General features: G+C 39.2%; 1 protein-coding gene across 2 annotated transcripts; it reads right to left on the bottom strand.

Annotated features, from left to right (window-relative positions):
• LOC143890834 (squamosa promoter-binding-like protein 16) lies at positions 1 to 26,424 on the bottom strand. 2 transcript variants are annotated; one of them, XM_077395511.1, is made up of 4 exons: positions 25,241 to 26,424; positions 12,686 to 12,822; positions 11,895 to 12,529; positions 1 to 401 (listed from the first exon to the last, which is right to left on the bottom strand). In XM_077395511.1, the coding sequence occupies exons 1-3, from the start codon at positions 25,633 to 25,635 to the stop codon at positions 11,916 to 11,918; spliced, it is 1,146 nt and encodes a 381-aa protein (XP_077251626.1). In that variant the 5' UTR covers positions 25,636 to 26,424; the 3' UTR covers positions 1 to 401; positions 11,895 to 11,915. The 2 variants fall into 2 exon arrangements, with proteins under 2 accessions (XP_077251626.1, XP_077251625.1); XM_077395510.1 differs by lacking the exon at positions 1 to 401 and having other exon boundaries at positions 11,738 to 12,529.

The raw sequence follows: 26,424 nt of genomic DNA, 5'->3' as shown, positions 1-26,424 counted from the left end.
GAACGTTGTTTATATATAAATAGAGTGAAGCGGAAAAAAGAATTGGTTTTGATCCATATTTACAATCCCAAGCATATTTACATCCACTACAGATGTCCAGTAAAATAAAAATAACAGCACCAAACATAACAATCTAAGTAGAAGAGAAAGTTGATGAGGCAGAACTTGTTGACGCTAGTGAATACCCTTTAACGCTGCTCTCCTGTTTCTCATGCAGTATGCACCCACTACTGCCATGTAAATAGGCATGAAGGGCAACATCTGCCTCCTGCCTGGTCCCATATGATTGGTAACAAGCTCCACTAAACTTGTTCACCTGAAGATGGCACTCCTGCCAATTTTCAATTACGCCAACCTACCTTCTCTTAAAAACCACGTAGAACTTTCGTTTTGCCATTCACCTGCACAAACGCAAATCCAAACGATAGCTATAAACCGAATTGGAATAAGGCATTTTTTAGCGAAGACCTATTGAAAGTGAAGTTCAGCCAACAGAAAACCCAATTGTCAGAATATATTCTCTTCTCCAATTCAAGAGTAATCAGGCAAATAAATAGTGGACCTATACCAATTATTGAAAGAAGATCATTCAGGCATTATACCATTGAAAAAAATCATCCAAGCATTACATTAATATCAGTAATAGGGGGGAAGGGGTGGTCCTCATACCATAAAGACGCGTACAACAACAGTAGTACAACAACAAGATAGAAGTCAAACACAGAGAAGCGTACAACAACAAGATAGAAGCAACCACAACAACAAATCAACCAAAACACCACTGACGTTAGAAGTAGGCAACTCCATCTATCACTCCCTCCCAACTGACCGGCTCTGAATGAATCGAGCGACATACATTTCTCAGAGGTCCTTCGCACGGCGAATAAATGATCGCCCTTCTGTCAGGTGTGTGCTTAGATACTCATATATGTCAACCACCGCTGCACGATCAAGACCATCAATTTCTTCTAGTGCGGCCATGATCTGGTCACACAGAATAATCTCCTTATGATTATTCTCTTTAACAACAGTAGTATTCTCTTGAATAGCAACCGCAATCTGTGAGACACTGGCAGCGAAAGTGTTTAAAGTTGACTTCAAATCAGTAGAACCTCGTCTCTTGCGTCCACCTGACCTACTTCCCTCACCGCCCAAACTCGTTTCCATTGGACTTCGTGACTGATGCCGGATTGACCTACCAATATTTCGCATAGTAGATGAAGTGTGTGTTCGGGGATTATGGGCCCTTAAATGGGGTAAAAGAAGTACCCTTGGAGGGCCCATCAAATCCAGAACATGTTCCTCAAATTCAAACTCAGGGGTTTTCAGCTTTATAAATGGGGTTACTAGTACCTAAGGGGGGTTTCTCAAGGGCAATAGAGGGGAGCTGCTCATGGTATTACAGAAGGGATTATGGGCCCTCAAATGGGGTAGAAGAAGTACCCTTGGAGGGTCCATCAAATCCAGAAGATGGTCCTCAAGTTCAAAGTCATGGGTTTTCAGCTAGAAAAAAGGGGTTACTAGTACTTAAGGGGGGCTTCTTAAGGGCAATAGAGGGGAGCTGCGCATGGTATTACAGAAGGGATTATGGGCCCTCAAATGGGGTAGAAGAAGTACCCTTGGAGGGCCCATCAAATCCAGAAGATGTTCCTCAAGTTCAAAGTGATGGGTTTTCAGCTACAAAAAGGGGTTACTAGTACCTAAGGGGGGCTTCTCAAGGGCAATAGAGGGGAGCTGCGCATGGTATTAAAGAAGGGATTATGGGCCCTCAAATGGGGTAGAAGAAGTACCCTTGGAGGGCCCATCAAATCCAGAAGATGTTCCTCAAGTTCAAAGTCATGGGTTTTCAGCTATAAAAATGGGGTTACTAGTACCTAAGGGGGGGCTTCTCAAGGGCAATACAGGGGAGCTGCTCATGGTATTACATAAGGGATTATGAGCCCTCAAATGGGATAGAACAAGTACCCTTGAAGGGTCCATCAAATCCAGAAGATGGTCCTCAAGTTCAAAGTGATGGGTTTTCACCTACAAAAAGGGGTTACTAGTACCTAAGGGGGGCTTCTCAAGGGCAATAGAGGGGAGCTGCGCATGGTATTACAGAAGGGATTATGAGCCCTCAAATGGGGTAGAAGAAGTACCCTTGGAGGGCTGTAGACACCCCATTTTGACCGTACCCCTAACAGTGTTACTTGGTAAAAGAAAATCCTATTAAATTAGAGTTCTAGGATCCCAAATTTGTTCCTAAGGTAGGTCGGGGTTTGAGCTAGGCCACCATGAAATTTCGTCTAAATTCGTGGTCGTTTGCTTAGCAAACGAGTGTCAGAGTGTATATATAGTGTGTGGTACAAGGAGAGTGAATCGATCCAATTAGGAGGAGTGCCCTAAAAAATACAAGAATCATTATTAAGAATTAAAGCGGGGGGTTGTCTAAGCAATGCAAGGGAGTGGATTACTTTAAGGGTAGCTGTCCAGGGAAGGAAAGAGGAGGCCAAATATGTTATCAGGGAGGTTGTCCATGGAAAAAAAGGGGGGGGAATATGTCATTGTATATATATATATATATATATAAGGTAAAAAAGGAGGGTTGCATAATCCCGTTCGAGCTTGAGCCCGATTGGCGCGCCCATCATTTTCCGTGCGCCTATCAGAAAGAAGGGTGCCAATATCAGTTGCCTTTTGCTATATAAAAAAAATGAAAATGAAAGAAAATAGGGGAGGAGGATTTTCTATAAAAGCAGAGAGAGAAGAAAGGGGGAGAGGATCAGAGGAGAGAGCTCGTTACCTTGGTCTTCTCCCGCCATCTTTCCGGGCCGGATCATTTTCCGCTTATTTTCTTTCTCCTAGGGTTGGATCTTCGAACACACACACACACACAGGGAGAGAGAGAGAGAGAGAGAGAGAGAGAGAGAGAGAGAGAGATCTTCTTCTCCGGCGTTTGATCGGAATCCAGTCCTACTCCGGCCGGCCATTCCCCTCCATGCTAGAAACACTTCAATCATCGCCATTACCTTCGTCTACCTTGTCAAAACCTTACTTTATGGTAGATCTACTTTGAAACCCCAACTCCGGTCGTCTTCTCCGGAGGTTTCGCCGGAGATTCTTGTAACTCCGGTCATCATGTATCCTCAAATTTTGTTTTCCCTAACCTAAAGTTCATCAATAGCTTAGATCTTCTTTCAACTTCTTCTTCTTCTTGAACCTTAACCAAGCACCTTCATCAGTTCCGGCCAAATCATCTTCTTCAATTATTGTAGTTGGAGATCCGGCAATTTCTTCACCTTGAGCTCGAGCAGCCTCTGCTAGAACCTCTAGTTTCATCATTTTTTTTTTTTTGAAACCCTAGATCCAAGCCCTAAATCATCGATCTATAAATTAGAAGTTTCAGATTTTCTTTTCCTTTGTTTGATCCATCTGTAACATCTGTTGATTAAGAAAGAGAAGAGAAGTTGCTGATTTTGAGAAGAAATTGAGAGATCGAGAGGGGGGCTAAAAAAAAATTCATTTAGAAATCAGAGAGAAAAACAGAAGAAAGGTCTCTCGGAGCTGACTCTGTGGTAAGGGATTCCATCTCAAGAAATCTCAGGTAATTTCATATATGCTTCTTTTGATTACATTTTTTATTTAATCGATGTTGCCTGTGATTTAGTGTTTGTTTTCTTCATGAGTAATGCTTTGTCAAGGATCAATTTTGATTTCTGATATTAAGATGAGTTCACATCCTATTTTCTGTATGGAAATTTGAGCATTGGAAGTTTTTCAAGTTCTTATGATAACATATCTAATTAGTTTATTTGTGTTAAAAAAAACTGCAGTAATGGTTAAGAATAATATTCTTACTCTGATAAGTTTGCCAGCCATGTTAACATTGTTTTCAATTCACCTTAATCAGGCTTCGTGTGGTGTTATGGATTTTTGAAGCCTTAAGATCATGCTATCAGTTTCAACTTAATTGATTTTTAGTTCATTTGATCCATTTGCTCTCATAATTGATCTGTATATTTTAGGATCATTGAATGTAAATTTCATCTTGTCAGTTAGAAATTGCATGGTTGCCTCTTGCATTTGACCTGAATCTGTTAGCAGGTATCGCACACTTTATCCAAAGGATTTGAAAATATTTACATGCGTTTGAGAATTGGTTTGATTGAATTGCATTGATCAGTATCCACAAAATTTATGTGATTGTGTGGTTGTGGATTTGTACAATCAATTTTCCTATTCTTTTTTTAATCCAGTAGTTCTTTCTTAGTTAGCCTATTATCTTGGGAAGCCTACTCCTCCCTTTTGTTTGTTTCGAGGCTTATCTAGTCTCATATTAGTTTCTTTCCTTTTTCATTGTCCGAGATAGACTTAGTCTCATTATTATCTTTTTCCTTTCATCGCAGGGGCGATGAAGGCGCTAGCCCAAGCCCATCCTTAGGGGACTTGCTCAGTCCAAGTAGTGCTCCCCTCTTCATTTAGTAGACTAACACAGTCTTTTAGACACCTTTTAGATAATAGAGCCCTCATTAGGAGACACACTATGTCTCATTAGGTAGTTCTCATTTGGAGATAATCCTCATTTTGAAATTTACCCTTAGGGAGTGTTCTTTGGTTTAATAGAGAGATATACATAGGAGACATATAGTGTCTCATTTATAGAACCTCCCCTACTTGTACCTCAATTTGTAATTCTTCTTTAATTTTGTTTGGTTTAGAGGTTTATCCTTAGAGACTAGCTTAGTCTTGTTCGGGTTTGACTTGTTAGGAACCTTATCCTTTCTTTTTTACTTTAGATTTCAGTTACTTGTTTGTGGTTCAGTTCAAGTGTCTTTGACACTAGTTTGCTTGTTTGGGGTTTCCCCGTAGCTTTAGGGTTTTGCTCTAGTTTGTCGCTTTGTATGTTCTCTTTAGGTCTTTGACCAAAAGAGTGAAAACGTCTTAAAAATCTAAAAAACACTTAAACACTTTAAAATTCAAAACAAAAACATTAGAAATATCTTAAAATTCAAAAACATATGAAAACTTTAAAAAATGTCAAAAACTTTAAATCATTTGGGGTGTTAAGCTTTTTAGTGGTAATTAGGAGAGTTCGTTTCGAACTACGTTAGCTTGATCCTCTTCCACGAGGTACGTAGTGCAGCTTGGGATCTTTATCCCAAGTCCAGCCAAACCTTTAAAAATAAATTTGTCAAACCTTCCAAAAATGCAAAAACTTCTTCAAAACCTTTTTCAAAGAGATCTTCCCCTAGAGTTAGGAGTCTGTCCTAGCCGTTTGGTTTGTTTTAGAGTTAGGAGTCTGTCCTGATTTGTTTAATATGGTGTGTCATGTCGTGTGAGTTTCCCTAGAGTTAGGAGGCCTCGAGTTAATCGGTTAGACATTTAGTCGAACCGATGGCTAGACTGGGAAGCATATAGTCAGCCTATTATTTTCCTTAGGATGCACGGCCTAGTTACATATAGGATGTAGGGCCCACCTGCATTAGCTTAAGGCTAATCAACTTGCATTAGTTAGGGCATATAGAGAGTCCTGAAAATTACAATTCACTTGAACTTAAGTAATCGTGCAAAAAAAGCTTTAAAAATCAGTCGAGTCTAGTGGATCGAGTCTAGGATAGCGGTTCTAGATGGTTAGGCATCGTAGTTAGAATAGGTCATCGAACTACGTTGACTCTGATTCTTCCCTAGGCCGGGATACGTAGAGCAGCTGGGATGGACGGTCATCTTGGTCCGAGTCAAGTCGCATTAGAGTTAGGATTTGTCTTGTCCTGTCATATATAGGATTGATTTGTGTTTTATGTTTTGATGTGTTTTCTTACTTTCTTGTACTGATACTATACCTTTAGCTGTAGCTTGCATGTGTATGTCCACCAGAACTTAGACACCCATTAGGCATGTCACTCATAACCTAGCTTTGCTTAGGTGACACATTTTTTTTCATTTCATTTTGTGTGTGCTTATTTCTTTATCCTCAGGAAATGCATGCTTAGGTAGACGATTCCTGAAAATTGTTCATATTTCATAAGATTTTCACCCGAAACTCTTTAAGGTTAATAATAAATGGCATAAGAGACCAAGTGCTTGCACTCGGACGAATTGGGGGTGCTCTCAGACCTTCTCCATTCGTAATCAGGCACGGACCCATATATATTTCTGGTTATCCATGGTATACAGAGCCTATTTTGTTTGAGGATCCATGGCCGTATACCATGGATGGCGACTCTGAGTTTGTTTAGGTACGTTTCGAATCCGGACTTGTTCCCGAATCGAGAGGTATCTCTTTTATATCGCCACTCGTGCTATGCTATGAGGGTGACATCCGTTTCGAGAGTTCCTTGGCAGAGCTCTCCATTCACGTGGATGATCTAAGAGGCCGCTGGGGGCTCGTCCCCCACCTCTCTCTCGGATCGGGGTCCACAAGGGCCCATCAAATCCAGAAGATGTTCCTCAAGTTCAAAGTGATGGGTTTTCAGCTACAAAAAGGGGTTACTAGTACCTAAGGGAGTATTCTCAAGGGCAATAGAGGGGAGCTGCGCATGGTATTACAGAAGGGATTATGGGCCCTCAAATGGGGTAGAAGAAGTACCCTTGGAGGGCCCATCAAATCCAGAAGATGTTCCTCAAGTTCAAAGTCATGGGTTTTTAGCTATAAAAATGGGCTTACTAGTACCTAAGGGGGGCTTCTCAAGGGCAATAGACGGGAGCTGCGCATGGTATTATAGAAGGGATTATGAGCCCTCAAATGGGATAGAAGAAGTACCCTTGGAGGGTCCATCAAATCCAGAAGATCGTCCTCAAGTTCAAAGTGATGGGTTTTCAGCTACAAAAAGGGGTTACTAGTACCTAAGGGGGGCTTCTCAAGGGCAATAGAGGGGAGCTGCGCATGGTATTACAGAAGGGATTATGGACCCTCAAATGGGGTAGAAGAAGTACCCTTGGAGGGCCCATCAAATCCAGATGATGTTCCTCAAGTTCAAAGTCATGGGTTTTCAGCTACAAAAATGGGGTTACTAGTACCTAAGGGGGGCTTCTCAATGGCACTAGAGGGGAGCTGCGCATGGTATTACAGAAGGGATTATGAGCCCTCAAATGGGATAGAAGAAGTACCCTTGGAGGGTCCATCAAATCCAGAAAATGGTCCTCAAGTTCAAAGTGATGGGTTTTCAGCTACAAAAAGGGGTTACTAGTACCTAAGGGGGGCTTCTCAAGGGCAATAGAGGAGAGCTGCGCATGGTATTACAGAAGGGATTATGGGCCCTCAAATGGGGTAGAAGAAGTACCCTTGGAGGGCCCATCAAATCCAGACGATGTTCTTCAAGTTCAAAGTCATGGGTTTTCAGCTACAAAAATGGGGTTACTAGTACCTAAGGGGGGCTTCTCAAGGGCACTAGAGGGGAGCTGCGCATGGTATTACAGAAGGGATTATGAGCCCTCAAATGGGATAGAAGAAGTACCCTTGGAGGACCCATCAAATCCAGAAGATGGTCCTCAAGTTCAAAGTCATGGGTTTTCAGCTACAAAAATGGGGTTACTAGTACCTAAGGGGGGCTTCTCAAGGGCAATAGAGGGGAGCTATGCATGGTATTAGAGAAGGAATTATGGGCCCTAAAATGGGGTTGAATAAGTCACCATGGAGGGCCCATCAAACTCAGGGATTTTCAACTACATAAATGGGAATCCTAGATCGAAACTTGTGCAAAACAGGAGCTGATTCATGGGTTTATCTTGTGCATAAACAGAGGTAGGCTGCTCACTCCTCTTTCCCTATTTGCTTTTTCTTGCCTGGTTTAAGCTCGGAGAAAATGGTGGGAATGATGGCTGTAAATCTGTTTCATTTTTTTTTCTCTAAAATCTGCAAATGCAGCTCCTTCATCATCCTCTAACAGGTTCTAAAAATAGGCAATGTTTAACGAACAAAGAGAGAGAGTGGGGTTTTAAAGTTTGATGAAATTGGAGATAAATAAGACCTGATCATTGTTAGAGGGCTAAAAGGTTTCTATCAAAGCCAATACAGGTGATAACTGTAGTATAATGAAAGCTTGATATTGAATGAGAAAGATCTCGAATTGCTCTAGGCAATAGAATTGCAGGTGCAACTGATGATGGAGTGCAGAAATAAAAGGGGTTGAAATTGGAGTTCTCAAAAATTAAGCTCTCAACAATAAATTCTTCATCCAATTGGAGCATTGCCACGACCCACCTGCATATTTTCTTTGCCTATTTTGATAGAAGCGAACCATAGACTTGGCTTCCTCAATCTCAAATTACTTGAATTACCGTCATACTTCAAATCGTGATGTTTCTCCTACACATTGAATCTTCTCTTTTCCTCTTTTCAAATCGTCACATGATACTTCTAATTTGAGTTGCAAGATGAAATCATTGCCATTTGTTTTGCCCAATGCTCAATAGAGAGGATATTAAAAATAAAAAAAACAGGGACAGAATCTCTGATGTCACTAACAAATCACAACATGAAAAATTCAATCCCTACACTCATCAAACTCATGTCTGTCTTCTTTTCGCAGGCACTTTCACATTTAACACCAAAGCTAAATGGGATAGCATGAGTTTTGAATTACTAATATTAGCAATATCTTATGGACCACAACCACCATTTACGCATTATCATATCACACTGCCAGAATTGTCTTAAATAAGATCTTTGGAAATTATTTCTTTCAGATAGTAAAGAAAATAATATGAAAGATAACAAGGGGTGAAGGCAACGGACAAAGATATGTGATTGTATAAGAATGCCATCTAGAAACATGTACCCCAACTGTAAGAACGGTGTGTTTGCCACAAATGGTTTATTTTTTTTCTAAATATACACTCAACCCCTATTGTTAAAGCATCAATTTCCTTAACGTTAATCTTTATTTGTTAGTTTGAAGAATTTGATGCTCAAGATAAATGGATCTTAAGAAAGCTTTTATTCATGGAAAGTTCTAAAGCATAAATGCAACTAATTAGAGATTGATGTCATTCGGACGATGTTTGCACTTGAGATGAAGAAGTAGAAGACATATGAACCTGTTTTGATACCTTTTTTTCTTCAATGGTTGTTTTCTTTTGATACCTAATGTGGCCCAAACAGTGGTTGCCCTCGTAGCATAGTTGAATGTTCCCCTTTTACACCTTTTTTTTTAATGGTTGTTTTGTTTTCATACCTAATGTGGCCTAAAGAGTGGTTTTCCTCATAGTATAGTTGAATGTTCCCCTGTTAAAGAATGTTTCGAAAGTAAGATTTATGTTTAGTGATAACAACTACTTTCTAAGATAAGATTAATAGCTCTTGGATAAAATTATGTTCACACCGAAGACAAATCATGAAAAGGAACAAGAAGGAAACTTGGTGACATGTTTTATTGTCTAAATTTTGTGGAAGATAAGATATTGCTAAGTCACAACTTTCATCAAACACTAAACAAGCAGAACTGTTGGAAACTTTAGTCATTTCAATTGATTCAATATGACACTCATCACAGTTCAAAAATTCTATATTTCAACCATTGGAATCTTATCACAAATCCAAGCACAAATTAGCAGAAAAATGGTTACAAATCAAAGATTACCCATCAAAAAAAGTTCATGGTTACATAGGTCAAGAAAAAAAAAAAAAAAAAACATGGCATGGCAGTTAGGAGAGGGAGAGAGACGAAATAACTCACATTTTTTGAACCGTAACCGTGTATATGCTTCACCTTCGTCGAGATCGCCGTCGAGATCGCCGAAGAGATTGCCGTAGAGATCGCCGGAGGAGAGGACGAAAAAAAATGAAACAGAGACGAGAGGAGAGAAGAGGGAAAACTTAAATGTTTTTTTATTTTTCAAAGTCAAATCACTCTGTTTCTGCCAGAGGGGCATTCTCGTCATTCGAATTTTCGTTAACCGGGTTTTGACCCCCTTCTGTGATTTTCAACAACTACTTGACCCCTGTGATATTATGTCATTTATTTGTCCCCCCCTGTGTCAAATTTTCATGTTTTTTTATTTTTCAAAGTTAAATCACTCTGTTTCTGCCAGAGGGGCATTCTCGTCATTCAAATTTTCGTTAACCGGGCTTTGACCCCCTTCTGTGATTTTCAACAAATACTTGACCCCTGTGATATTATGTCATTTATTTGTCCCCCTGTGTCAAATTTCCTTCTTTTTAAGACTTGGGAAGATAAAAAAATTCTATCTCAAAGAAATGTCATGTCACAAGTACAAGTTCGGAGGCTTTAATGCTGTGTTTGAAAAACCCAAGTCCACTGTCTGTCCTTCCCTCTTTCAAGTCTTCAATTGCCTTTCATGTGTAAAGGGAGAATGTCTCGTTCTATGAGGTCGGATGAACACATGAACATTTTAAGATATCAGATTTAGGGATTTGCTAGAGTCCATTGCAGAAGGCATTTCGCGGATGGCCTGTTGCATCTGAGAGCAGCCACCTCTTGAAATAAGACAAAATCTGCAGAAAAGTTAGCCTGTGTGGCTGCTATCACATGCAACAGGCCACCCACGAAATGTCTTCTGCGATGGATGTTGGCAAAACCCTTCAATTTGCTTCTGAGAACTTTTTGGGAACTCTAATAACCTTTTGGACAGCTGTTTAAATAAGAGATGGGTGCAATTATCAAAACATGATAGTGCCGATATTAGTAGCCTTTAAATTGTCTTTTGCTTTTATTGCACATATGTCTGCGGAGTGAGAAGTGGTGGTGAATCCCATCTTTAATGTTTTGTCTCTCAGAAGAATGCACATCAGTCAGGTGACAAATCATATCTTGATTCTTCCTTGAAAGTAATGAGAAAAAAATTAGGATAAAAAAGTTTAATTCAAAAAAGTCCTAATAAAAATTTCATTCCAACGGGGGCGGAATAAGGAGACCATCTCTCGGGGGTGGGGAAACAGATTCTGGCATTTTCCCACAGATTCCACCCATATGTCAATTCCACGACGTTTGGTGGGCAGTCTAAGAGGGTTGGTTGTCCCAATCCTTTAGGGGGTTGGCTCCTGTGACATGCCAACAGGCTGTGGGTCGGAACCTTCGTGGCTTGTCTCGTGGATCACACGTGGAGAGGAGAGCCTCATCCAACGTTCGGGAGACATCGACACGAGTTTAGGCCTGTGGGGGGTGGGTCTGTCAACAATTCTATCCCCTTGATTCCATTCATTTAATAATAGTATGGATTAGAATTTGATGAGAGATTCAGTCCTGTCAAGCCCACTACAGTACCACTTTAGGCCCTTTCTGTTGGAATAGGGATTTCTTAGTTGTGAAGAGAATTCTAGGATACCTTAAAGGCTCTTTGGGACATGATATTTCTATTCGACATCATCCCAACTTATCGTTGCCTATCTACTTAAATGCTGATCGGCCGGGGTGACCTGATGATCAACCCTGCTTTGGGATTTTGTGCTTACTTGAGCCCTAATATCTCTCATGGAATGCCAAGAAATAACCTAATTTGTGTCTCACTCTATGCCTAAAGGTGAGTGTTGCTCTCTCTCTACCTATCTCTACTGCTGATTTACTACAAATCCAACATCTATGGCATTGTTTTTCTCCAATATTATATTGTGACGACATAAATGCACGCGCGCACACACAAGAACATGGGTGCAAGACTGCAAGGTCTACATCAAACCCAACTCATTTTTCATCAGAAGTCCTGACTCAACCTGACCCAAGTTGCACCCCTACAGGAGAAACCCCCACAGTGAATTAAGAAAGTCTCAGTCAAACAAACATGACCTCTACATCTCTTTGGCTGGACACAAATTTTAAAAATTGACATAACCACAAGAAGCAATATCATACAATAATACATCTTAGGTGAGTACTAACCAGATGGATAGAATTAAGAAGACAAAATCATTTTGATGATTCAAAAAATCCAGAAGTCTACAAGTAGAATAGAGTCAATACCACTTTCCCTCTGCACAATTTTTAACTGTGCCAAAAAATGGGAAGAGTTTGGGAAGCCCCATTTTCTGATGACCCATGAAAAATCCCCTGGCATTGGAGATCGGCGTTGCTACTGTCAGAGACCAAAACAGTACCCAATTGCTCATCCTCCATTCCTGAACAGGAAAACCCAGTCGAAGAAACACTGTTTGAAGATTGTGAGTACCGACCCAGACAACTATATTGCAGACCAGGGACTAAAGGTTGAGCCATGGGGATCTGTTGGGTAGGCACCATTTGGCTTAGACTGATGCCCGAAGTCTGGGTCGGCGATGACAGAAGAGAGAGAGCACAATCAGAAGAGTCAAGTACTTGGGTCAACCCATCAGCAAACATTTTGCCACTGCTTCTTTCAGATGACGCGATGGTATTAAGGAGTGGTTGGCAATTAGAGGTTTCACTGTCCTGCAAGAAAGGGAATTTCTTCCCTCCTTTGTAGCCGCGACATAACGAAACAGGAAACATAAATTTGTCATGGAAATTTGAGGTTAGGTGGCGACCATATAGTGTGTCTTCCTCATTTTTAGTAAACCCAGTCCAGTTCGGGTCCAGTCTTGAAGTTGTTAATGACTGTGGGAGTGAAGAGAAACCAGTGCCTGTAGATGGGAAGAATATTAGTTTAAGGGAACTAACCAGATAAAAGAAACTGTTCCGTGGACATATTGGTGAGGATTTGGTTTTTTAAAGGTAGTAAGGAAAATAAGATTGAATGTTTTAAGATGACCATAACATATTTGCACAGAAATTCAAACCTTGGTGGCTGGAGAAAAAGCTTGCAGAGTTTGCAGACAATGTATCTGGCTGAGGCTTCCTTCTACGCCTGTTGTGTCCATCAAGGCGTTTCCTGCAACTTCTCTTTACCTCATCAAACTCCACCAACAAATGAAATCTGTAAAAAATAGAGATTGACAATATAGAACCATTAAGGTAGATAACAGTAGATGTAGAATAACATTAAATGTGCAATCAATGCAGGCATAAAAGCAAGCATAAAACTTTTTGCAAAGAAAGAAACATTATAGGAAGAGATCTGGAGCAAGAAAATGGCGAAAGACACTTTAGTCAATCACCATGGACAGGAGTCCATTCTGCTTAGACGTTAAATAGAAGTACTTCATAAGGAGGACACTCAAGCTAGAACTTGAAATATGCAGCTAGGAGTGCACAACTTGGGTCAGGTCGGGTTGTGCTTTTGTAAACAATTAATTGGAATCAAACCGACCCGATTTTTCTGGTAAAAGCTCAACTTGAATTCCCAAAAAATCGACCTAAGTTGCACCCCTAGTGGCAGCAGGTCTGACGCAAGCATCTCAACCTCTGGAACTGTTAATTTATGTCTAGGCATGGAAGTGTTACATTGTAATACTCAAAGCTCTAGATCCATGCTTAAATGTGGAGAGATAACAAAGCAGCAACATCACAAAGCATATGCCTCATGTTATGAGTAAGCAAGCAAGCCTAATAGATGGCTTCGGAATAGCCTTACTAATTAAGGTATGCTATAATACTATCATGATTATGGGCACACTTACCCAAACTTTTTCACAAGAGATAGAGAGAGCCCAGAATCTAGTCAAGAAATAACAGGCAGATGACAAAGCAAATACTAATATTCCGAGTAAGTAACCAATCCACATAGATAGCAGTGGAATCACACCAGAACCTTTGGCATTAGTTTATATTTTATATGGATGACATTCTTTAAGAGATGTGAAATGTGAAAATTTTGGGCATGGGGCTAAGGTGGTGTGTTCGAGAGAAGCAAAGACACATGCTGTGTCTCACTGGGTTTGAGTAATTTGAAATAGAGGAATTGTTGAAGAATCCCAATTACTTGTTATTTGTATGTGCATAATTAACATGCATTACAAGGACTCCACGATATGACATATTAATTAAGTATAAGCAATCATTGTGAGCTAAATAAATTTATCCCAACCCGTAGATAATTCGTATCTAAGAAAACTAAGGCAGATGATAGTCACATTCTTGCATGCACGTATGCTCGTAAAAGAAATTGGAGAAATGTTTCTACAAAAGTACTTACCACTGAATATTATCTTCTGGGAATAGAACAACATGTCATAAATTTTGCCCCAACCCAATCACTGGAAGGCAGCTGATATTGCCGCCCCCTTCTATTGGTCATTTCCCCCTTGCTCTTTTGTTTAAGCTCTTTCATTGACTCACAATTCCAAATGAGTTGTATGAACCAATGAAAGAAAATCAAATAAGCCGAGACAGTGGAAGTGAACAAGCGAGGTGTGGCATACCAAGTATACATTATATATAGAGTTGTGGTTACTGGTTGGTTTTCCCAGCCACCTGGCAGCCCAGTAAACCTTTTTTCTTCTTCTACAGGACAACCAAGTCCCCAAAGTACAGTGATTTTGTAAAGAATGAGAAGAAGAAGAAGCTATACATAGTCATCAGATCGTGAAGAGGAAGAAGACAGAGTTTTACCCTTGGTTTTTTTTTTTTTTTTGAAATGGCAACATAAAATATATATTAAAGAAAGAACCGAGATGATCCTTAGTTTTACCCTTGGCTATTCCCGCAAACATTTATTTTTAAAATTTTGGCAATTTAACCCCGTAAATTATGGGGTTTTCTTGCATACAAAAAGTGGGGTCTCTCCTACTCATTTGTATTGGATTCCATGTTTTCACATAGGGATTTTTTTTAATGGTGAAAATATAATTAATCTAGAAAAAAGAAGTCTGCGGTCTAAAACTACAAGACCAAGGAGAACAAAAAGCACAACACATACAGAGAAAGGAAGAACAATCACTCTTCAGGGCAGGGGGTATGATAAAAAAAACATATCGCCATCAACTCCCGATCGGGCAAACTGATCAGCTTCACCATTGGACGAGTGCTAAATGTGCCCGTATCAATCTCGTAACCCACAATAATATCCATAATTGCCTCATTCTTAGCTGCAAACCTCCAAGGATGGATGGACCCATTATTGATCCACCAAATCACATTAAGGGAACCACCCTAAAAAATAGGACAGACCAATTGATTCTGATCAACCAAACAACTACCATTACGAAGCGCAAGAACCTCAGCCGTGTTAGAATCCTTCTCGCCAATCTGACCCGGGAAAGCCCACCTAACCCACACACTCATGACTCAAGAGAAGGCCTCCAATGCCTATCGGGCCTGGGTTACCAAGCCAGTCTCCATTGCTCTAAGAGGATTTTTTCCTAGGCTACCAGAACATTTACAGTTTTTCCTTTTTTCCTATTCGCATGGATGTGAGATTTTGGCTTGTGACTGAGGGATCAATTGGGTGGTAAAAACCATAACCTTCCTTTCTAAGATGCAACTCAGGAGACGCAACGAAATAAATCAAATGAAACTCACCTTTCCCAATTTCCGTCACAATTTCCGTCACTATTTTCACCCCCCATATAACAACACCCCCAAGAGTCTAGCCAGAGCCACATCCATTTTCTCCCTCCAAGTCTTCAAAACACAATTAAAATTAGGTCTTTCTATAGCCTTTAACACCATCCTTCACTTCTCATTGAAGTTTCTTCAATGCCCACCACATTTTCTCCTCAAAGGTACTTTTTCTCTCTATTCTTGGCCTTGAAAGTAATGGGTCTGCTTTACATTCCCATGTAGTCATGTGGTTCTGCTTTTCCACTGGGCTCCAATGGATTTCGCCTCTTCTTCGTGATTATTCTAATATTCGCACCAACGCTCACTTGTATGGCACTGTTCTAAGATCTTATGGGTGTTTTTTGTATTTTTCCATTAAGGCTTTCTGCCCATGAACTCTAATAGATCTTTCTTATTTTCCACCAGGCGGCTACTGGATGGGTAAACCACCTGGTAACCAAAATGATATTTTCACACCCTATGTTTGTCTTTTCCTAAAATGGCTGCATTTCCACCCTGTTTGTTTTTCTTTCCGGTCATTTCATAATAAGGCACATTTATTACCCTTATTACTTACAGCATGGTAGTCATGTTACACCTTTTCAACTATCATACGTATATGGGATATGAATATAGGCATGGGGGCAATCGCAGGAACAGGAACGGGAAATGGAGATACGACTAAGCATTTCCCATAATCTATGAGACATGGTATGGATATGGGTACTCCATACAATAGATTAGAAACAGGATATGTAAAAATAAAGTTCTATAAAACTTAACTAGATCTATCTTCGAAGATAGAATTAATAATATGTACCATATATAAGACTCACTGAATATGCATAAATAACACTCACTGAATCAACATTATAATTGCAAATATGCAACGCAACAAGTAAAAAAGCACCATAATTAACTCGAAGAGGTGCTATACTAGACATGTATTTCCAGTTTTCCCCTGCTTTCAAAGTGGAATCTTGTTTCAGCGTGCCCATTATCTGCACCTACGTCACTCGGCTCGCGCGCAACCCCGCATGCCTATTATCAAGGCTAAAGAATACATTACCTGTGTTGGGAATTTAATTGGGTAGAACTCACCCCTAAAAGCTAGCAGTTAGAGGGAAGATGCCCATTCCCTTATAACCCATCCCCATCCACTTCACACTCATCCGATGTGGGACTATTTGCTTTTGCGTGGAACCCCAACAATCTCCCCCTCCACATGGAAGCAACGTGGACAATCTCGCCCCTCCACGGATTGGCAACGTGGGAACTACGAGATCTTCTCCGAGGGAATTCCACCGTCCTTGGAGGCACACTGGGGTTACCGAGATCTTCCCGGGAGTTACCATGCCCCAGCTCTGATACCATTTGTTGGGAATTTAATCGGGTAGAACTCACCCCTAAAAGCTAGCTGTTAGAGGGAAGGTGCCCATTCCCTTATAACCCATCCCCATCCACTCCACACTCATCCGATGTGGGACTATTTGCTCTTGCGTGGAACCCCAACAATCTCCCGCTCCACGCAGAAGCAACGTGGACAATCTCGCCCCTCCACGGATTGGCAACGTGGGAACTACGAGATCTTCTCCGAGGGAATTCCACCATCCTTGGAGCCACACCAGGGTTCCCGAGATCTTCCCGAGAGTTACCATGCCCCAGCTCTGATACCATTTTTTGGGAATTTAATCGGGTAGAACTCACCCCTAAAAGCTAGATGTTAGAGGGAAGTATCCATTCCCTTATAACCCAACCCCATCCACTAAACTCATCCGATGTGGGACTATTTGCTTTTGCATGGAACCCCAACAACCTGCTTTCGGGATTATGAAAGCTCGTGTGACTTGGAACCATTGAAGGAATTAGAAATGAACTTATATTGTGGATGTGTTATTAAATTAATATAGTAGAGGAAGAAAAGAAAAACACGCCAGGGCTAAAGAATGGAAGAAAAACAGAACTGAATATAAATGTCAGCCACAAAAACAAGTAGGTGGTACCATATGAATCAGGATGATATCATGGCAGAAAAAGATCAAGGCGAACATGAGTACTAGTGTATCAATGCTCACTGAGCACAAATCACCAATCAAAATTCGATAACATAATTGATCTCTCTTATGTGAAGGAAATATTTGTACCACTAGAGGAAATATGGCAAACAGACGCTAAGGAAAACAGCAACATTTTTTATGTAACTGCACAAAGGATATGCATTTCTGGTCAATGGTTTTTTTCTTTTTTTTGAGAACTATTCCAATCAATGATGATTAGCATAAAAGAACCAATGCAAGAGAGAAAACGAGAGCATTGACAGACCATTGTGTTTGTAAATGGCTCCAGCAATGTGGGGCTTCTACTTGGCCATTATATGTTTCCTTCATCTTGAATTAGCAAAAGGTTAACAACGCCTGCTGTGATTATTCAGATACCTGATCGGATCAAGTACCAGAAACAGAGAAGACTGTTGGTCCACATGATACCTAAGCATAAACTAGAAAATGACTCGCAATGTCGAAAAATCGGGGAGAGATTGACGCAGGGAGCGTGAGAGGCAACACCAAGATAAAGATCAACACAGGAAGCGACTAAAATAATCTCGTGGGGGTTGGAAACCCATGCCACGGTTTGGAGAAAAACTCCAACATAACACGTGAAAGGAGCGAAGCTCCTTCACCCACGTGAAAGAGTCAATGCTCTCTTTACAAATGAGATCCCAAAAATAAACTTTATTCAATCTCCTCTTCTTTCCTCATGCCATTACATTATATAAAAAGTCAAAACCTAAGAATAGCAACCCTAAATTCTTGCCTAACAATTATTCTCCATCTTCTATTTAAAGCAACAAAAATAAAAGCAAGAAATATGACTAAGATAATCCTAAAATAGTAATCCCGTAATAGACACTTACCATATCCTAAAACTGCTTATAACTTAGCCAAATCAAGTCTAAATCGCATAATCTTGGGCTCTTTAGATAGGTAATCGAAAAATCTTTCTAAAAAAACCAAAATCAAGCTAAATTGCTAAATAGACAAGTTTTGACATCCCAAAAAAAATACTACAAATAAAATGACGAAAATAGGAAATAAAAGATAAATGATTTGATCCACGCCGCACGTTCTGCATCATTCAACCCCGCTTGAAGAAACTCGACCTCGAGTTTAGGCTATCGTCCTCCAAATCTGACTTTCAGCGTTGCACCAACCTTCCATTCTTCCTTTCTTTTTTCATCTTTTCTTGATACCTTGCATGAAGCATTTTTTTTATTGATAATGATCCCTTACATAAAGCATAGCCATGAAAAGGGCTCTCGAAGGCCCTCTCAGATCCATGGTTGTCTTCTCATGGATGCGGGCCATGGTTTTAAATTTCGGTTTCGGCTAAAATTTCTAACTTAACCGAAATCGAAATTTCATCCAAAATCTCGAAATTTTGGGCCAAATTTGGTATTAGGCTCGAAATCCCAGATTTTTTGGGATGAAATTTCGATCGAAATTTTGGTAATTTCGATCGAAATTCTTCAAGGGAATAAAAAATTAATATTCTTTTATAAATTTCGACGAAATTCCCGAAATTTTCAAACGGAATTTCAAAATTTCGGAAATTTTCAAACGAAATTTCAGAAATTTCGGGGATTTCGATTTTGGTACGTTTAGGTTTCGTTCCGTACCGAAATTTCGGATTTCGATTGAAATTTAAAACCATGATGCGGGCTTCGAGTAATGCTAACTATGTGAGAAAGTCTTCACTTGTTGTTGGAGTTCTTCGTTCTCTATGGCTAGATCAGGCTAGCCGACATTAGGTGCAACGACGACTTCATCATGTCGCGCATTCGTCGGAGATCCCATTGTGCTCTGATACCAACTGACGCAGGGAACGTGAGAGGCAACACCAAGATAAAGATCAACACAGGAAGCGACTAAAATAATCTCGTGGGGGTTGGAAACCCATGCCATGGTTTGGAGAAAAACTCCAACATAACACGTGAAAGGAGCGAAGCTCCTTCACCCACGTGAAAGAGTCAATGCTCTCTTCACAAATGAGATCCCAAAAATAAACTTTATTCAATCTCCTTTCTTTCCTCATGCCATTACATTATATAAAAAAACCAAAACCTAAGAATAGCAACCCTAAATTCTTGCCTAGCAATTATTCTCCATCTTCTATTTAAAGCAACAAAAATAAAAGCAAGAAATATGACTAAGATAATCCTAAAATAGTAATCCCGTAATAGACACTAACCATATCCTAAAACTGCCAATAACTTAGCCAAATCAAGTCTAAATCACGCAATCTTGGGCTCTTTAGATAGGTAATCGAAAAAACCTTTCTAAAAACACCAAAATCAAGCTCAATAGACAAATTTTGACACCCCAAAAAAATACTACAAATAAAATGACGAAAATAGGAAGTAAAAGATAAATGAATTGATCCATGCCGCACGTTCTGCATCAGAGATCACCTGATAAAAGCCCATCAATGGATGCCTATGAGAGGAATAGGTTACACAGATCAAAGCCTTAAGTCCATCAAACAAAATTAAAGAAATAATTATAGGAGCCATAAGCATTGATGCTTTAAGTTTTGTGAAACAATCCGATTGAGAAGCTAGCCATGTTTTATTGATGTTACCATGTATGGAGGTAAAGGATTATCTGTCAACAGTCAACACAACCCCACAATATAGAATTGTGTGCCTTCATTTGAACAATGTTGCTAATTCTTCTCATAGAAATAAATAAACAAAGGAGTGGAGCCTGCAAATGAACTCTGACAACAGCTAATGGCCAATTTAGCCAAACAACCTCAACCATGGTCTAAGCCATAGCGCTAAACTAAGCGTCTACATTAGAACGAATACCCCAGTATCCTTGCATTTTCTAGGAGAAGGAAATCCCCAGCAAAATGCATAGAATTTAGTAAACGAATGCTGTTAAGAAGGATCAATGGTTCAATTAACATTGGAAGAGTTAGAGTAATTGCATGTACGGTAGACCTCATAAACTGGCTAAGCAGAAATTGACTCGCCTAGGTGCTATCATAAAGTGACAACATAAAACATGGGAAATGACATGTCTATAGATAGTGAGGTAGATCAAACTGCCAAATAATATCCAAAATGGGAAGTGTCTATAAATTGTGTCAAGATCTGATTGAAGCAACTGCAATCAATGTAAAATGGTTGTGTCTTTCCCAAAAGAGAGAATGTTGCCTAAAAACCAAACCCAGATTCCTGCGAATAGACTTGCAAATAAACAAGCTGTATACCTCTCAGGTGTGCTGCTTGACTGAATCTTTATCATGTATAACCCACCCACATTTAATGGTAATATTACCCCTAGCAGGGCAGACGATCGAATTCTAATCTATTGCAAAGATTCAAGCTTTCCAGTCATAACCTGCTACTGACAAGGAAGACCACCTACCTCTTCTAGATAGGTAATAGGTCTAGGAGACTATGACTAAAGAAAAGAATGAAATAAATCAAGAAAATCTAAAGTGTAAGAAGAAAAAGATCATAATATAAAAATCAAATGAAACGAACACAAGGACAAGTAGATTTCGTACAAAGTGCCCAGATCAAAAGCTGAGAAGACGCCACAAAAGTTTTGTAGGTTGCGCACCACCTGCAACATGACCAAGCCTCTCGAAAGCGATGGTAAGGACATCTAAAATATTCCTAGAACATAAGTGAGGGGTAAGCAATTCTGCACACTCAGAAGACAGAGATGAAGGAGATGAGGACAAGGGATGTATGAATTTGAAGATCATGATTGAACGATGAACAAAAAGGAATACGCTCAAGGAAGAAAATATGACAAAGTACTAAATCTGACAAGCTGGGGGTTTTTTGCAACGATAGGATTCTTGGTAAGCAACCTTACTAAGGGAGACATTTTGAGTAGTCTTGGCAAACAGGATATCCATTTCATCCTAGGAAGAAGAACAAAACAAACGTAACCAACCATATAGAGCATCAAGTAATCAGAAATAGTTCCAATTAAATGCTCAATAGTAGAAACACCAAATAAATGAAGAGTGGGCAACTAGGCTGAGAGAGACCTTCACGGACAAGTGGCGGCAAATGAAGTGATAATGAAGTGAATAAATGATGTTGTCAGACCCTTCTTTAGTTCCAGACAATTAAACTTCTTATGCCCTAGTTACTTGTAGTAATAGCTCCTCATCCCACTGTTAGGGGAACAATCGGTTTTGTCCTTTGAGATCCCGACACGTGGAGAGAGATAAACCAACAGACAATAGTAGATCACCTTTCGTATTCCTTTGATAACAAATTTCATGACTCCTTTCAGCCACGTCAGCCAAAGTCATTAGAGATTGGATCTCACGACCACTTGACAAAGACATTAGGCTCCAACTAGCACATATACCTGTTAGCCTCTAACTAATTGGAGAGTGACACATGGACCATATACTAATGTAAGATGTATGATCCCCTTTTAAAAAGAGGACTCTCCCGCTCAGATGAGGGGAAAAGAAAGTAAATCAACGAAGAACTTCCTTCTGGTGAAAGAGCTCCATCTTCTCCGGTTAACCTCCAATCTGATTTCCAATCGCCGAAAGTTATGTTTCTCTAATTAGCTTCTTTCTTGTTATTTCTTATCGTTTTGATTCTTGAATGTATTCATTGAATTCTGATCTAGCTAATTGAGATATCTTATCATTTGTAATCTCTGTAATCTTTGTGATTTATGCGATAAATCTCTATCAACCGTCCGATCTAAAGACTGGAATTTAGTGATAACACCCACTCAAAACAGTTTTAGAAGAACTGGGACCTCCTCTCCCTGTCTTCAAGTCATCTGAAGCTACAACCACGACAACAAAGCAGAGTCTAACGCACCAGATAATAATGATGGCCAGTAGGCAATATAAGTTTTCTCAACCATGACAAACTCGAAAGAAATTCCACAAGCAAAAACAACCAATTCCACCTGTCACCTTAAGAATGGAAATATTCAACTATAGAGCCTGATATGGTGGTGAATCTTTAATGGAATATGCTAAAAAAGGATCTCCCTTCATAAGATTATCTTCACAAACAACGATTTACAGTTTTCGGCACAACAACGTACCTATGAAAATACAACATGTGAAATAGAGGAAGGAACATAATGCGCAAAAACTCCAAGATGATCATAATAATAAGGAATATAAATGATAGAGACCCTGTTTGACCAAGTAAACCATCATAATAATCAAGAAAAAATTAGTGCGTACGGCTTTTAATTCAGCATGGAATCCTTAAATATAAAAAATTCCCCTAAAGTTGAAAGAAGGCATTTAATGGTAATCATTCCCATGCACAGTTGTTAAATAATTGCTATAGAACAAAGAGTTACGCTAACACATCTTTGCACAACTTGTAGATAGCAACTTGTTAAAGATGATATGCACAGAGAATTGTGTTTAGTTTTCCAAAATGGCATATAAGCACAATAGCCAACCTATAGTCACTAATGCCATGTTCACTCCTTGATTCTCTGATATTAGCCTCGTTGCTTCAATTTTTTCTTGCTCGAGAAAGGGAATTAACCTTGAAGATGACCAACATTGACAAGCTAAACTGTCTGCAACTATCTCACGAGATCAGGCCCTTCTAAAACTTAAAGAGCAAACCAATTACTCAAATGCATTGAAACAGTGACTATTTTCAAACAAAGGCCAGGTTAAGGGATTAATTTGACTTTTTGAAAAAACCGACACAAACTCAACCAAGATCTATGTTGTCGATTTCTCCTTGACTCAATTCTGGTCTGTTACTTTTGAACTCAATTGATTCATAAAACTTGACAGATTAATCAAAGACTCGACCAAATATTTGAAAACACCCATTGTGCTTCTCTCAACATGATCGAATTTCACAATGCAAAAGAATACTCAAATGACTCGGTTGACTAATCAATCAGGTAGGTTTTGAACCAACATATTTGGAAGTCCCAGTCAGGTGTTGGGATTTTGGACCTTGTTTGGCAAGTTAGCTTTGACAAGTTCAGCCATTTTTGTCCAGTGACAAATGCCTATTCCTTCACAATTTTACAAAATGATAGATGTCCACGCCCATAACTTCAGCTGATTTACAGTCCAAAATGTCACCATAAGCTTAAAAAATTATATTAAAAAAAATAAAACTGATAGGCTCAGAATACAATCATTATGAAGTGTCACAAATTCTTATTGTGATTTACAGGGGAAAAAAGAAACAAAATGAAAATATGTTTCATGCTGCAGGATTTTTTCATCCAGCAATGATTATCGTGAATAAATAGACAAGGAAAATTCATATGCTGTTGGCTACTAGAACCAAGGTTTAAAATTTCGGTTTCGGTATCGGTTTCGGACCATGGAATTTCAAAATTTCGGTCAAAATCTGGTACATAACCCAAAACAAATATTTTATTTAATATTAAATTTCGGTAATTTCAGTCGAAATTTCAGTAAAATATTAAATTAATATAAAAAAACAGTTTTTTTGGGTCAAATTTCAGAAAAACCGAAATTTCGGCTGAAATAAATGACCGTTTCGGTTTTGGTCCATTTCGGTGTCGGTCTCCACCGAAAGCCGAAATTTCGGATTTCGGTCGAAATTTAAAACCATGACTAGAACTAAAACAAACTTCTTTGGGGCATCAAACTCTGTTCTAAAGTCTAAACCAACACCTTGGACGTGAATAATTCTTTTGGGCTGATACCAAAAGTATAATTCTATAATTAAAAACAGCCTTACATACGATTCAGAGATCTTATAACCACTATAATTAGCAGAAGGAAGAAAACATGTGAAAACACATATTCACAGATCTCATAACCATTACAAAAGATTAGGGTCTACCTATGAATTTTCTCGACCTTTGATCACTGATGAAAAATAATTGACATTACATGATAACTTCATGCTTCACATGTGGACATATAATTTATGCAGCGAAGTTTGAAAGACCTTTTGTAATAATGGGTTTCGGATAGTGGACGTGAAAAAGTAAGAACTCAACAGGACCTTACCCCTCGAATCAGACAAAACAAAGAGGGTAAGGTCCTGTGGAGTTCTTACTCTTCAAGCGAGACTTTGATCCATTCCACAACATAAAGATTGAAAATTCATCCAGCCAACATAAGAAGAATATTTGATTCGTAGAAATGAAAAAACAGATCTTTTGCTCAAGGCCAGCAATCCATTGAGTTAAAGTAACAAGGCAACGTCACAAGATAAACGAAAATGTAATCACAACTAGGCCACATTCAAGAACACATGAAGAGGTGAAATGTTAAAAATCCAATGATAAAAGTTAAAAAAACAACAACAACAACAAAATGCATTCTAGAACCGATTTTGAGCATATGAACTAAAACAATTCACTGTCCCAAAAGCAAAACATAAAACACTTGGGAAATTCAAGTAATCAAGAAAATATTAACTATGTAAAGAAGGGAAAAGAAAAAAAGCACACAAAAGAAACCAAGAAAGCATAATGGAAATAAGAGCATATTGAGAAAACAAACTAAATTATCACAACCTGTTAAAGAAACAAGGATATTCTGTAACATTGAGTTCCAAAAGGCCAGCAATCCACTGAGTTGAAGAAACAAGGCAACGTCTCAAGATCAACAAAAATTTAATCACAACTTAGTGACATTCAAGAACACATGAAGCAACTGAAATGTTAAAAAAGTAAGAAAAAAAAAAACAATAAAAATGCATTCTAGAACAGATTCTGAGCATAAGAACTAAAACATTTCACTGTTAGAAAAAGGAAAATAAAAAAAACTTCGGAAATTCAACTAATCAAGAAAATATTAAGAATGCGAATAATTAAGCATAATAGAAATAATAGCATAATGAGAAACAAAACAAATTATCACTATTTGGGAGCATTCCAATTCCATACCTACTACACTGCTGGCAGAACCTTTGCTCCTGACCACCCACCATAACCGTCGGAGTCTTCGCATGAACTTCGCAGACCTTATGCCGCCTATGATAATCCTTGCAGTTACTAAGATCAGATATGCACCCATCAACCAAACATGAAATGGTCTGACCACCATTACTCAACGCCCGAGCCCTCTTCGATGAACCTGATAACGACACCATTGTCAAGACCCTCGAATCCTTCCAATTGTCCAATGACCCGTCACCAAAATCGCCCAACCTCCCAAGTTTCAAATCCACTGAGCAATCTCCTTTGCCCTTCTGCCCTCCTAAGCCACTCAAGATGGTGGGTTCAGCATCTTGTTCTAACTCTGCTAAGTCCCAAGAAGGTGCTTTCAAGTCCCACTCCATAAAAGATCAAAAAAAAAAACCCTTCCCACTCCACTGCTTATTCAATTTTCCTCTCCACCCCCTGTGCACTCTCCCTCTCACCTCTTTTCAGTCAATCCTATCGCTGCTTTTCACACCATTTCATCACACATAACAACAACACCTACCCTTCTCAATTCAATAAGAGGATCGCAAAACAAACCAATCAAGAAAAAAAGGAACTTGAGACTTGGGCACCCAAAAGGAAAGCAAATAACAAGAAACCAATTCACACAACCTTGTCCTATTGGGTTTCACACCATACAAAAAAAAAACCCAGAATAGAAAAAAAAAATGGTAAAAGAAAGAAAAGAAAATGCAAAGTGGTAAAAACTAAAACCCAGATATGGGAACTCAAAAAAGACAGAATGGAAAGTAAATAATCAAGAACCCAATTCACACAAACTTGTCCTAGTGGATTTCACACCTTAGCATTAAAACCCAGAATGGAAAAAAAATGGAAAAGGAAAGAAAAGGCAAAGGAAATGATGAAAACAAAAACCCAGATATGAGGACTCAAAAAAACACAGAAAAATCAACAACCCAATACTCAAAATCTCATCTGGGTAAGTTCAATGAGGTCGAATAGAAAGAAAGACAAACCTAAAAGAAGAAAGAAAGTTAAACTGAAGAGAATAATCCAAGAATTAAAGAATCATGTACGTGCAGACAACTGTAGCATCAAAGGACTAATTTGGGCTCTCCAACCATTCATTCCATTTGATGATAATAAAGTAAGTACAGAACAAAAGCAGGAAAAAAGGTGTAGCC

The sequence above is a fragment of the Tasmannia lanceolata genome, unplaced genomic scaffold (assembly GCF_043159265.1).
Source record: "Tasmannia lanceolata isolate RefF3 unplaced genomic scaffold, GAP_Taslan_0.1 ptg000013l, whole genome shotgun sequence".
In the NCBI taxonomy this organism is placed as follows: Eukaryota; Viridiplantae; Streptophyta; class Magnoliopsida; order Canellales; family Winteraceae; genus Tasmannia; species Tasmannia lanceolata.
Note: the sequence above shows the minus strand (reverse complement) of the source record. Positions and strands in the feature narration are given on the sequence as shown.

What these genes read in the sequence shown, in the direction of transcription:
- LOC143890834 (XM_077395511.1), bottom strand. Translation starts at nt 25,635, where the DNA reads ATGGAGTGGGACTTGAAAGCACCTTCTTGGGACTTAGCAGAGTTAGAA. An exon ending in TTCTGCCAGCAGTGTAGTAG is followed by an intron (nt 12,823 to 25,240) that starts GTATGGAATTGG and finishes TATTTTTTACAG; the next exon opens with ATTTCATTTGTTGGTGGAGT. An exon ending in CTTTTTCTCCAGCCACCAAG is followed by an intron (nt 12,530 to 12,685) that starts GTTTGAATTTCT and finishes TCCCATCTACAG; the next exon opens with GCACTGGTTTCTCTTCACTC.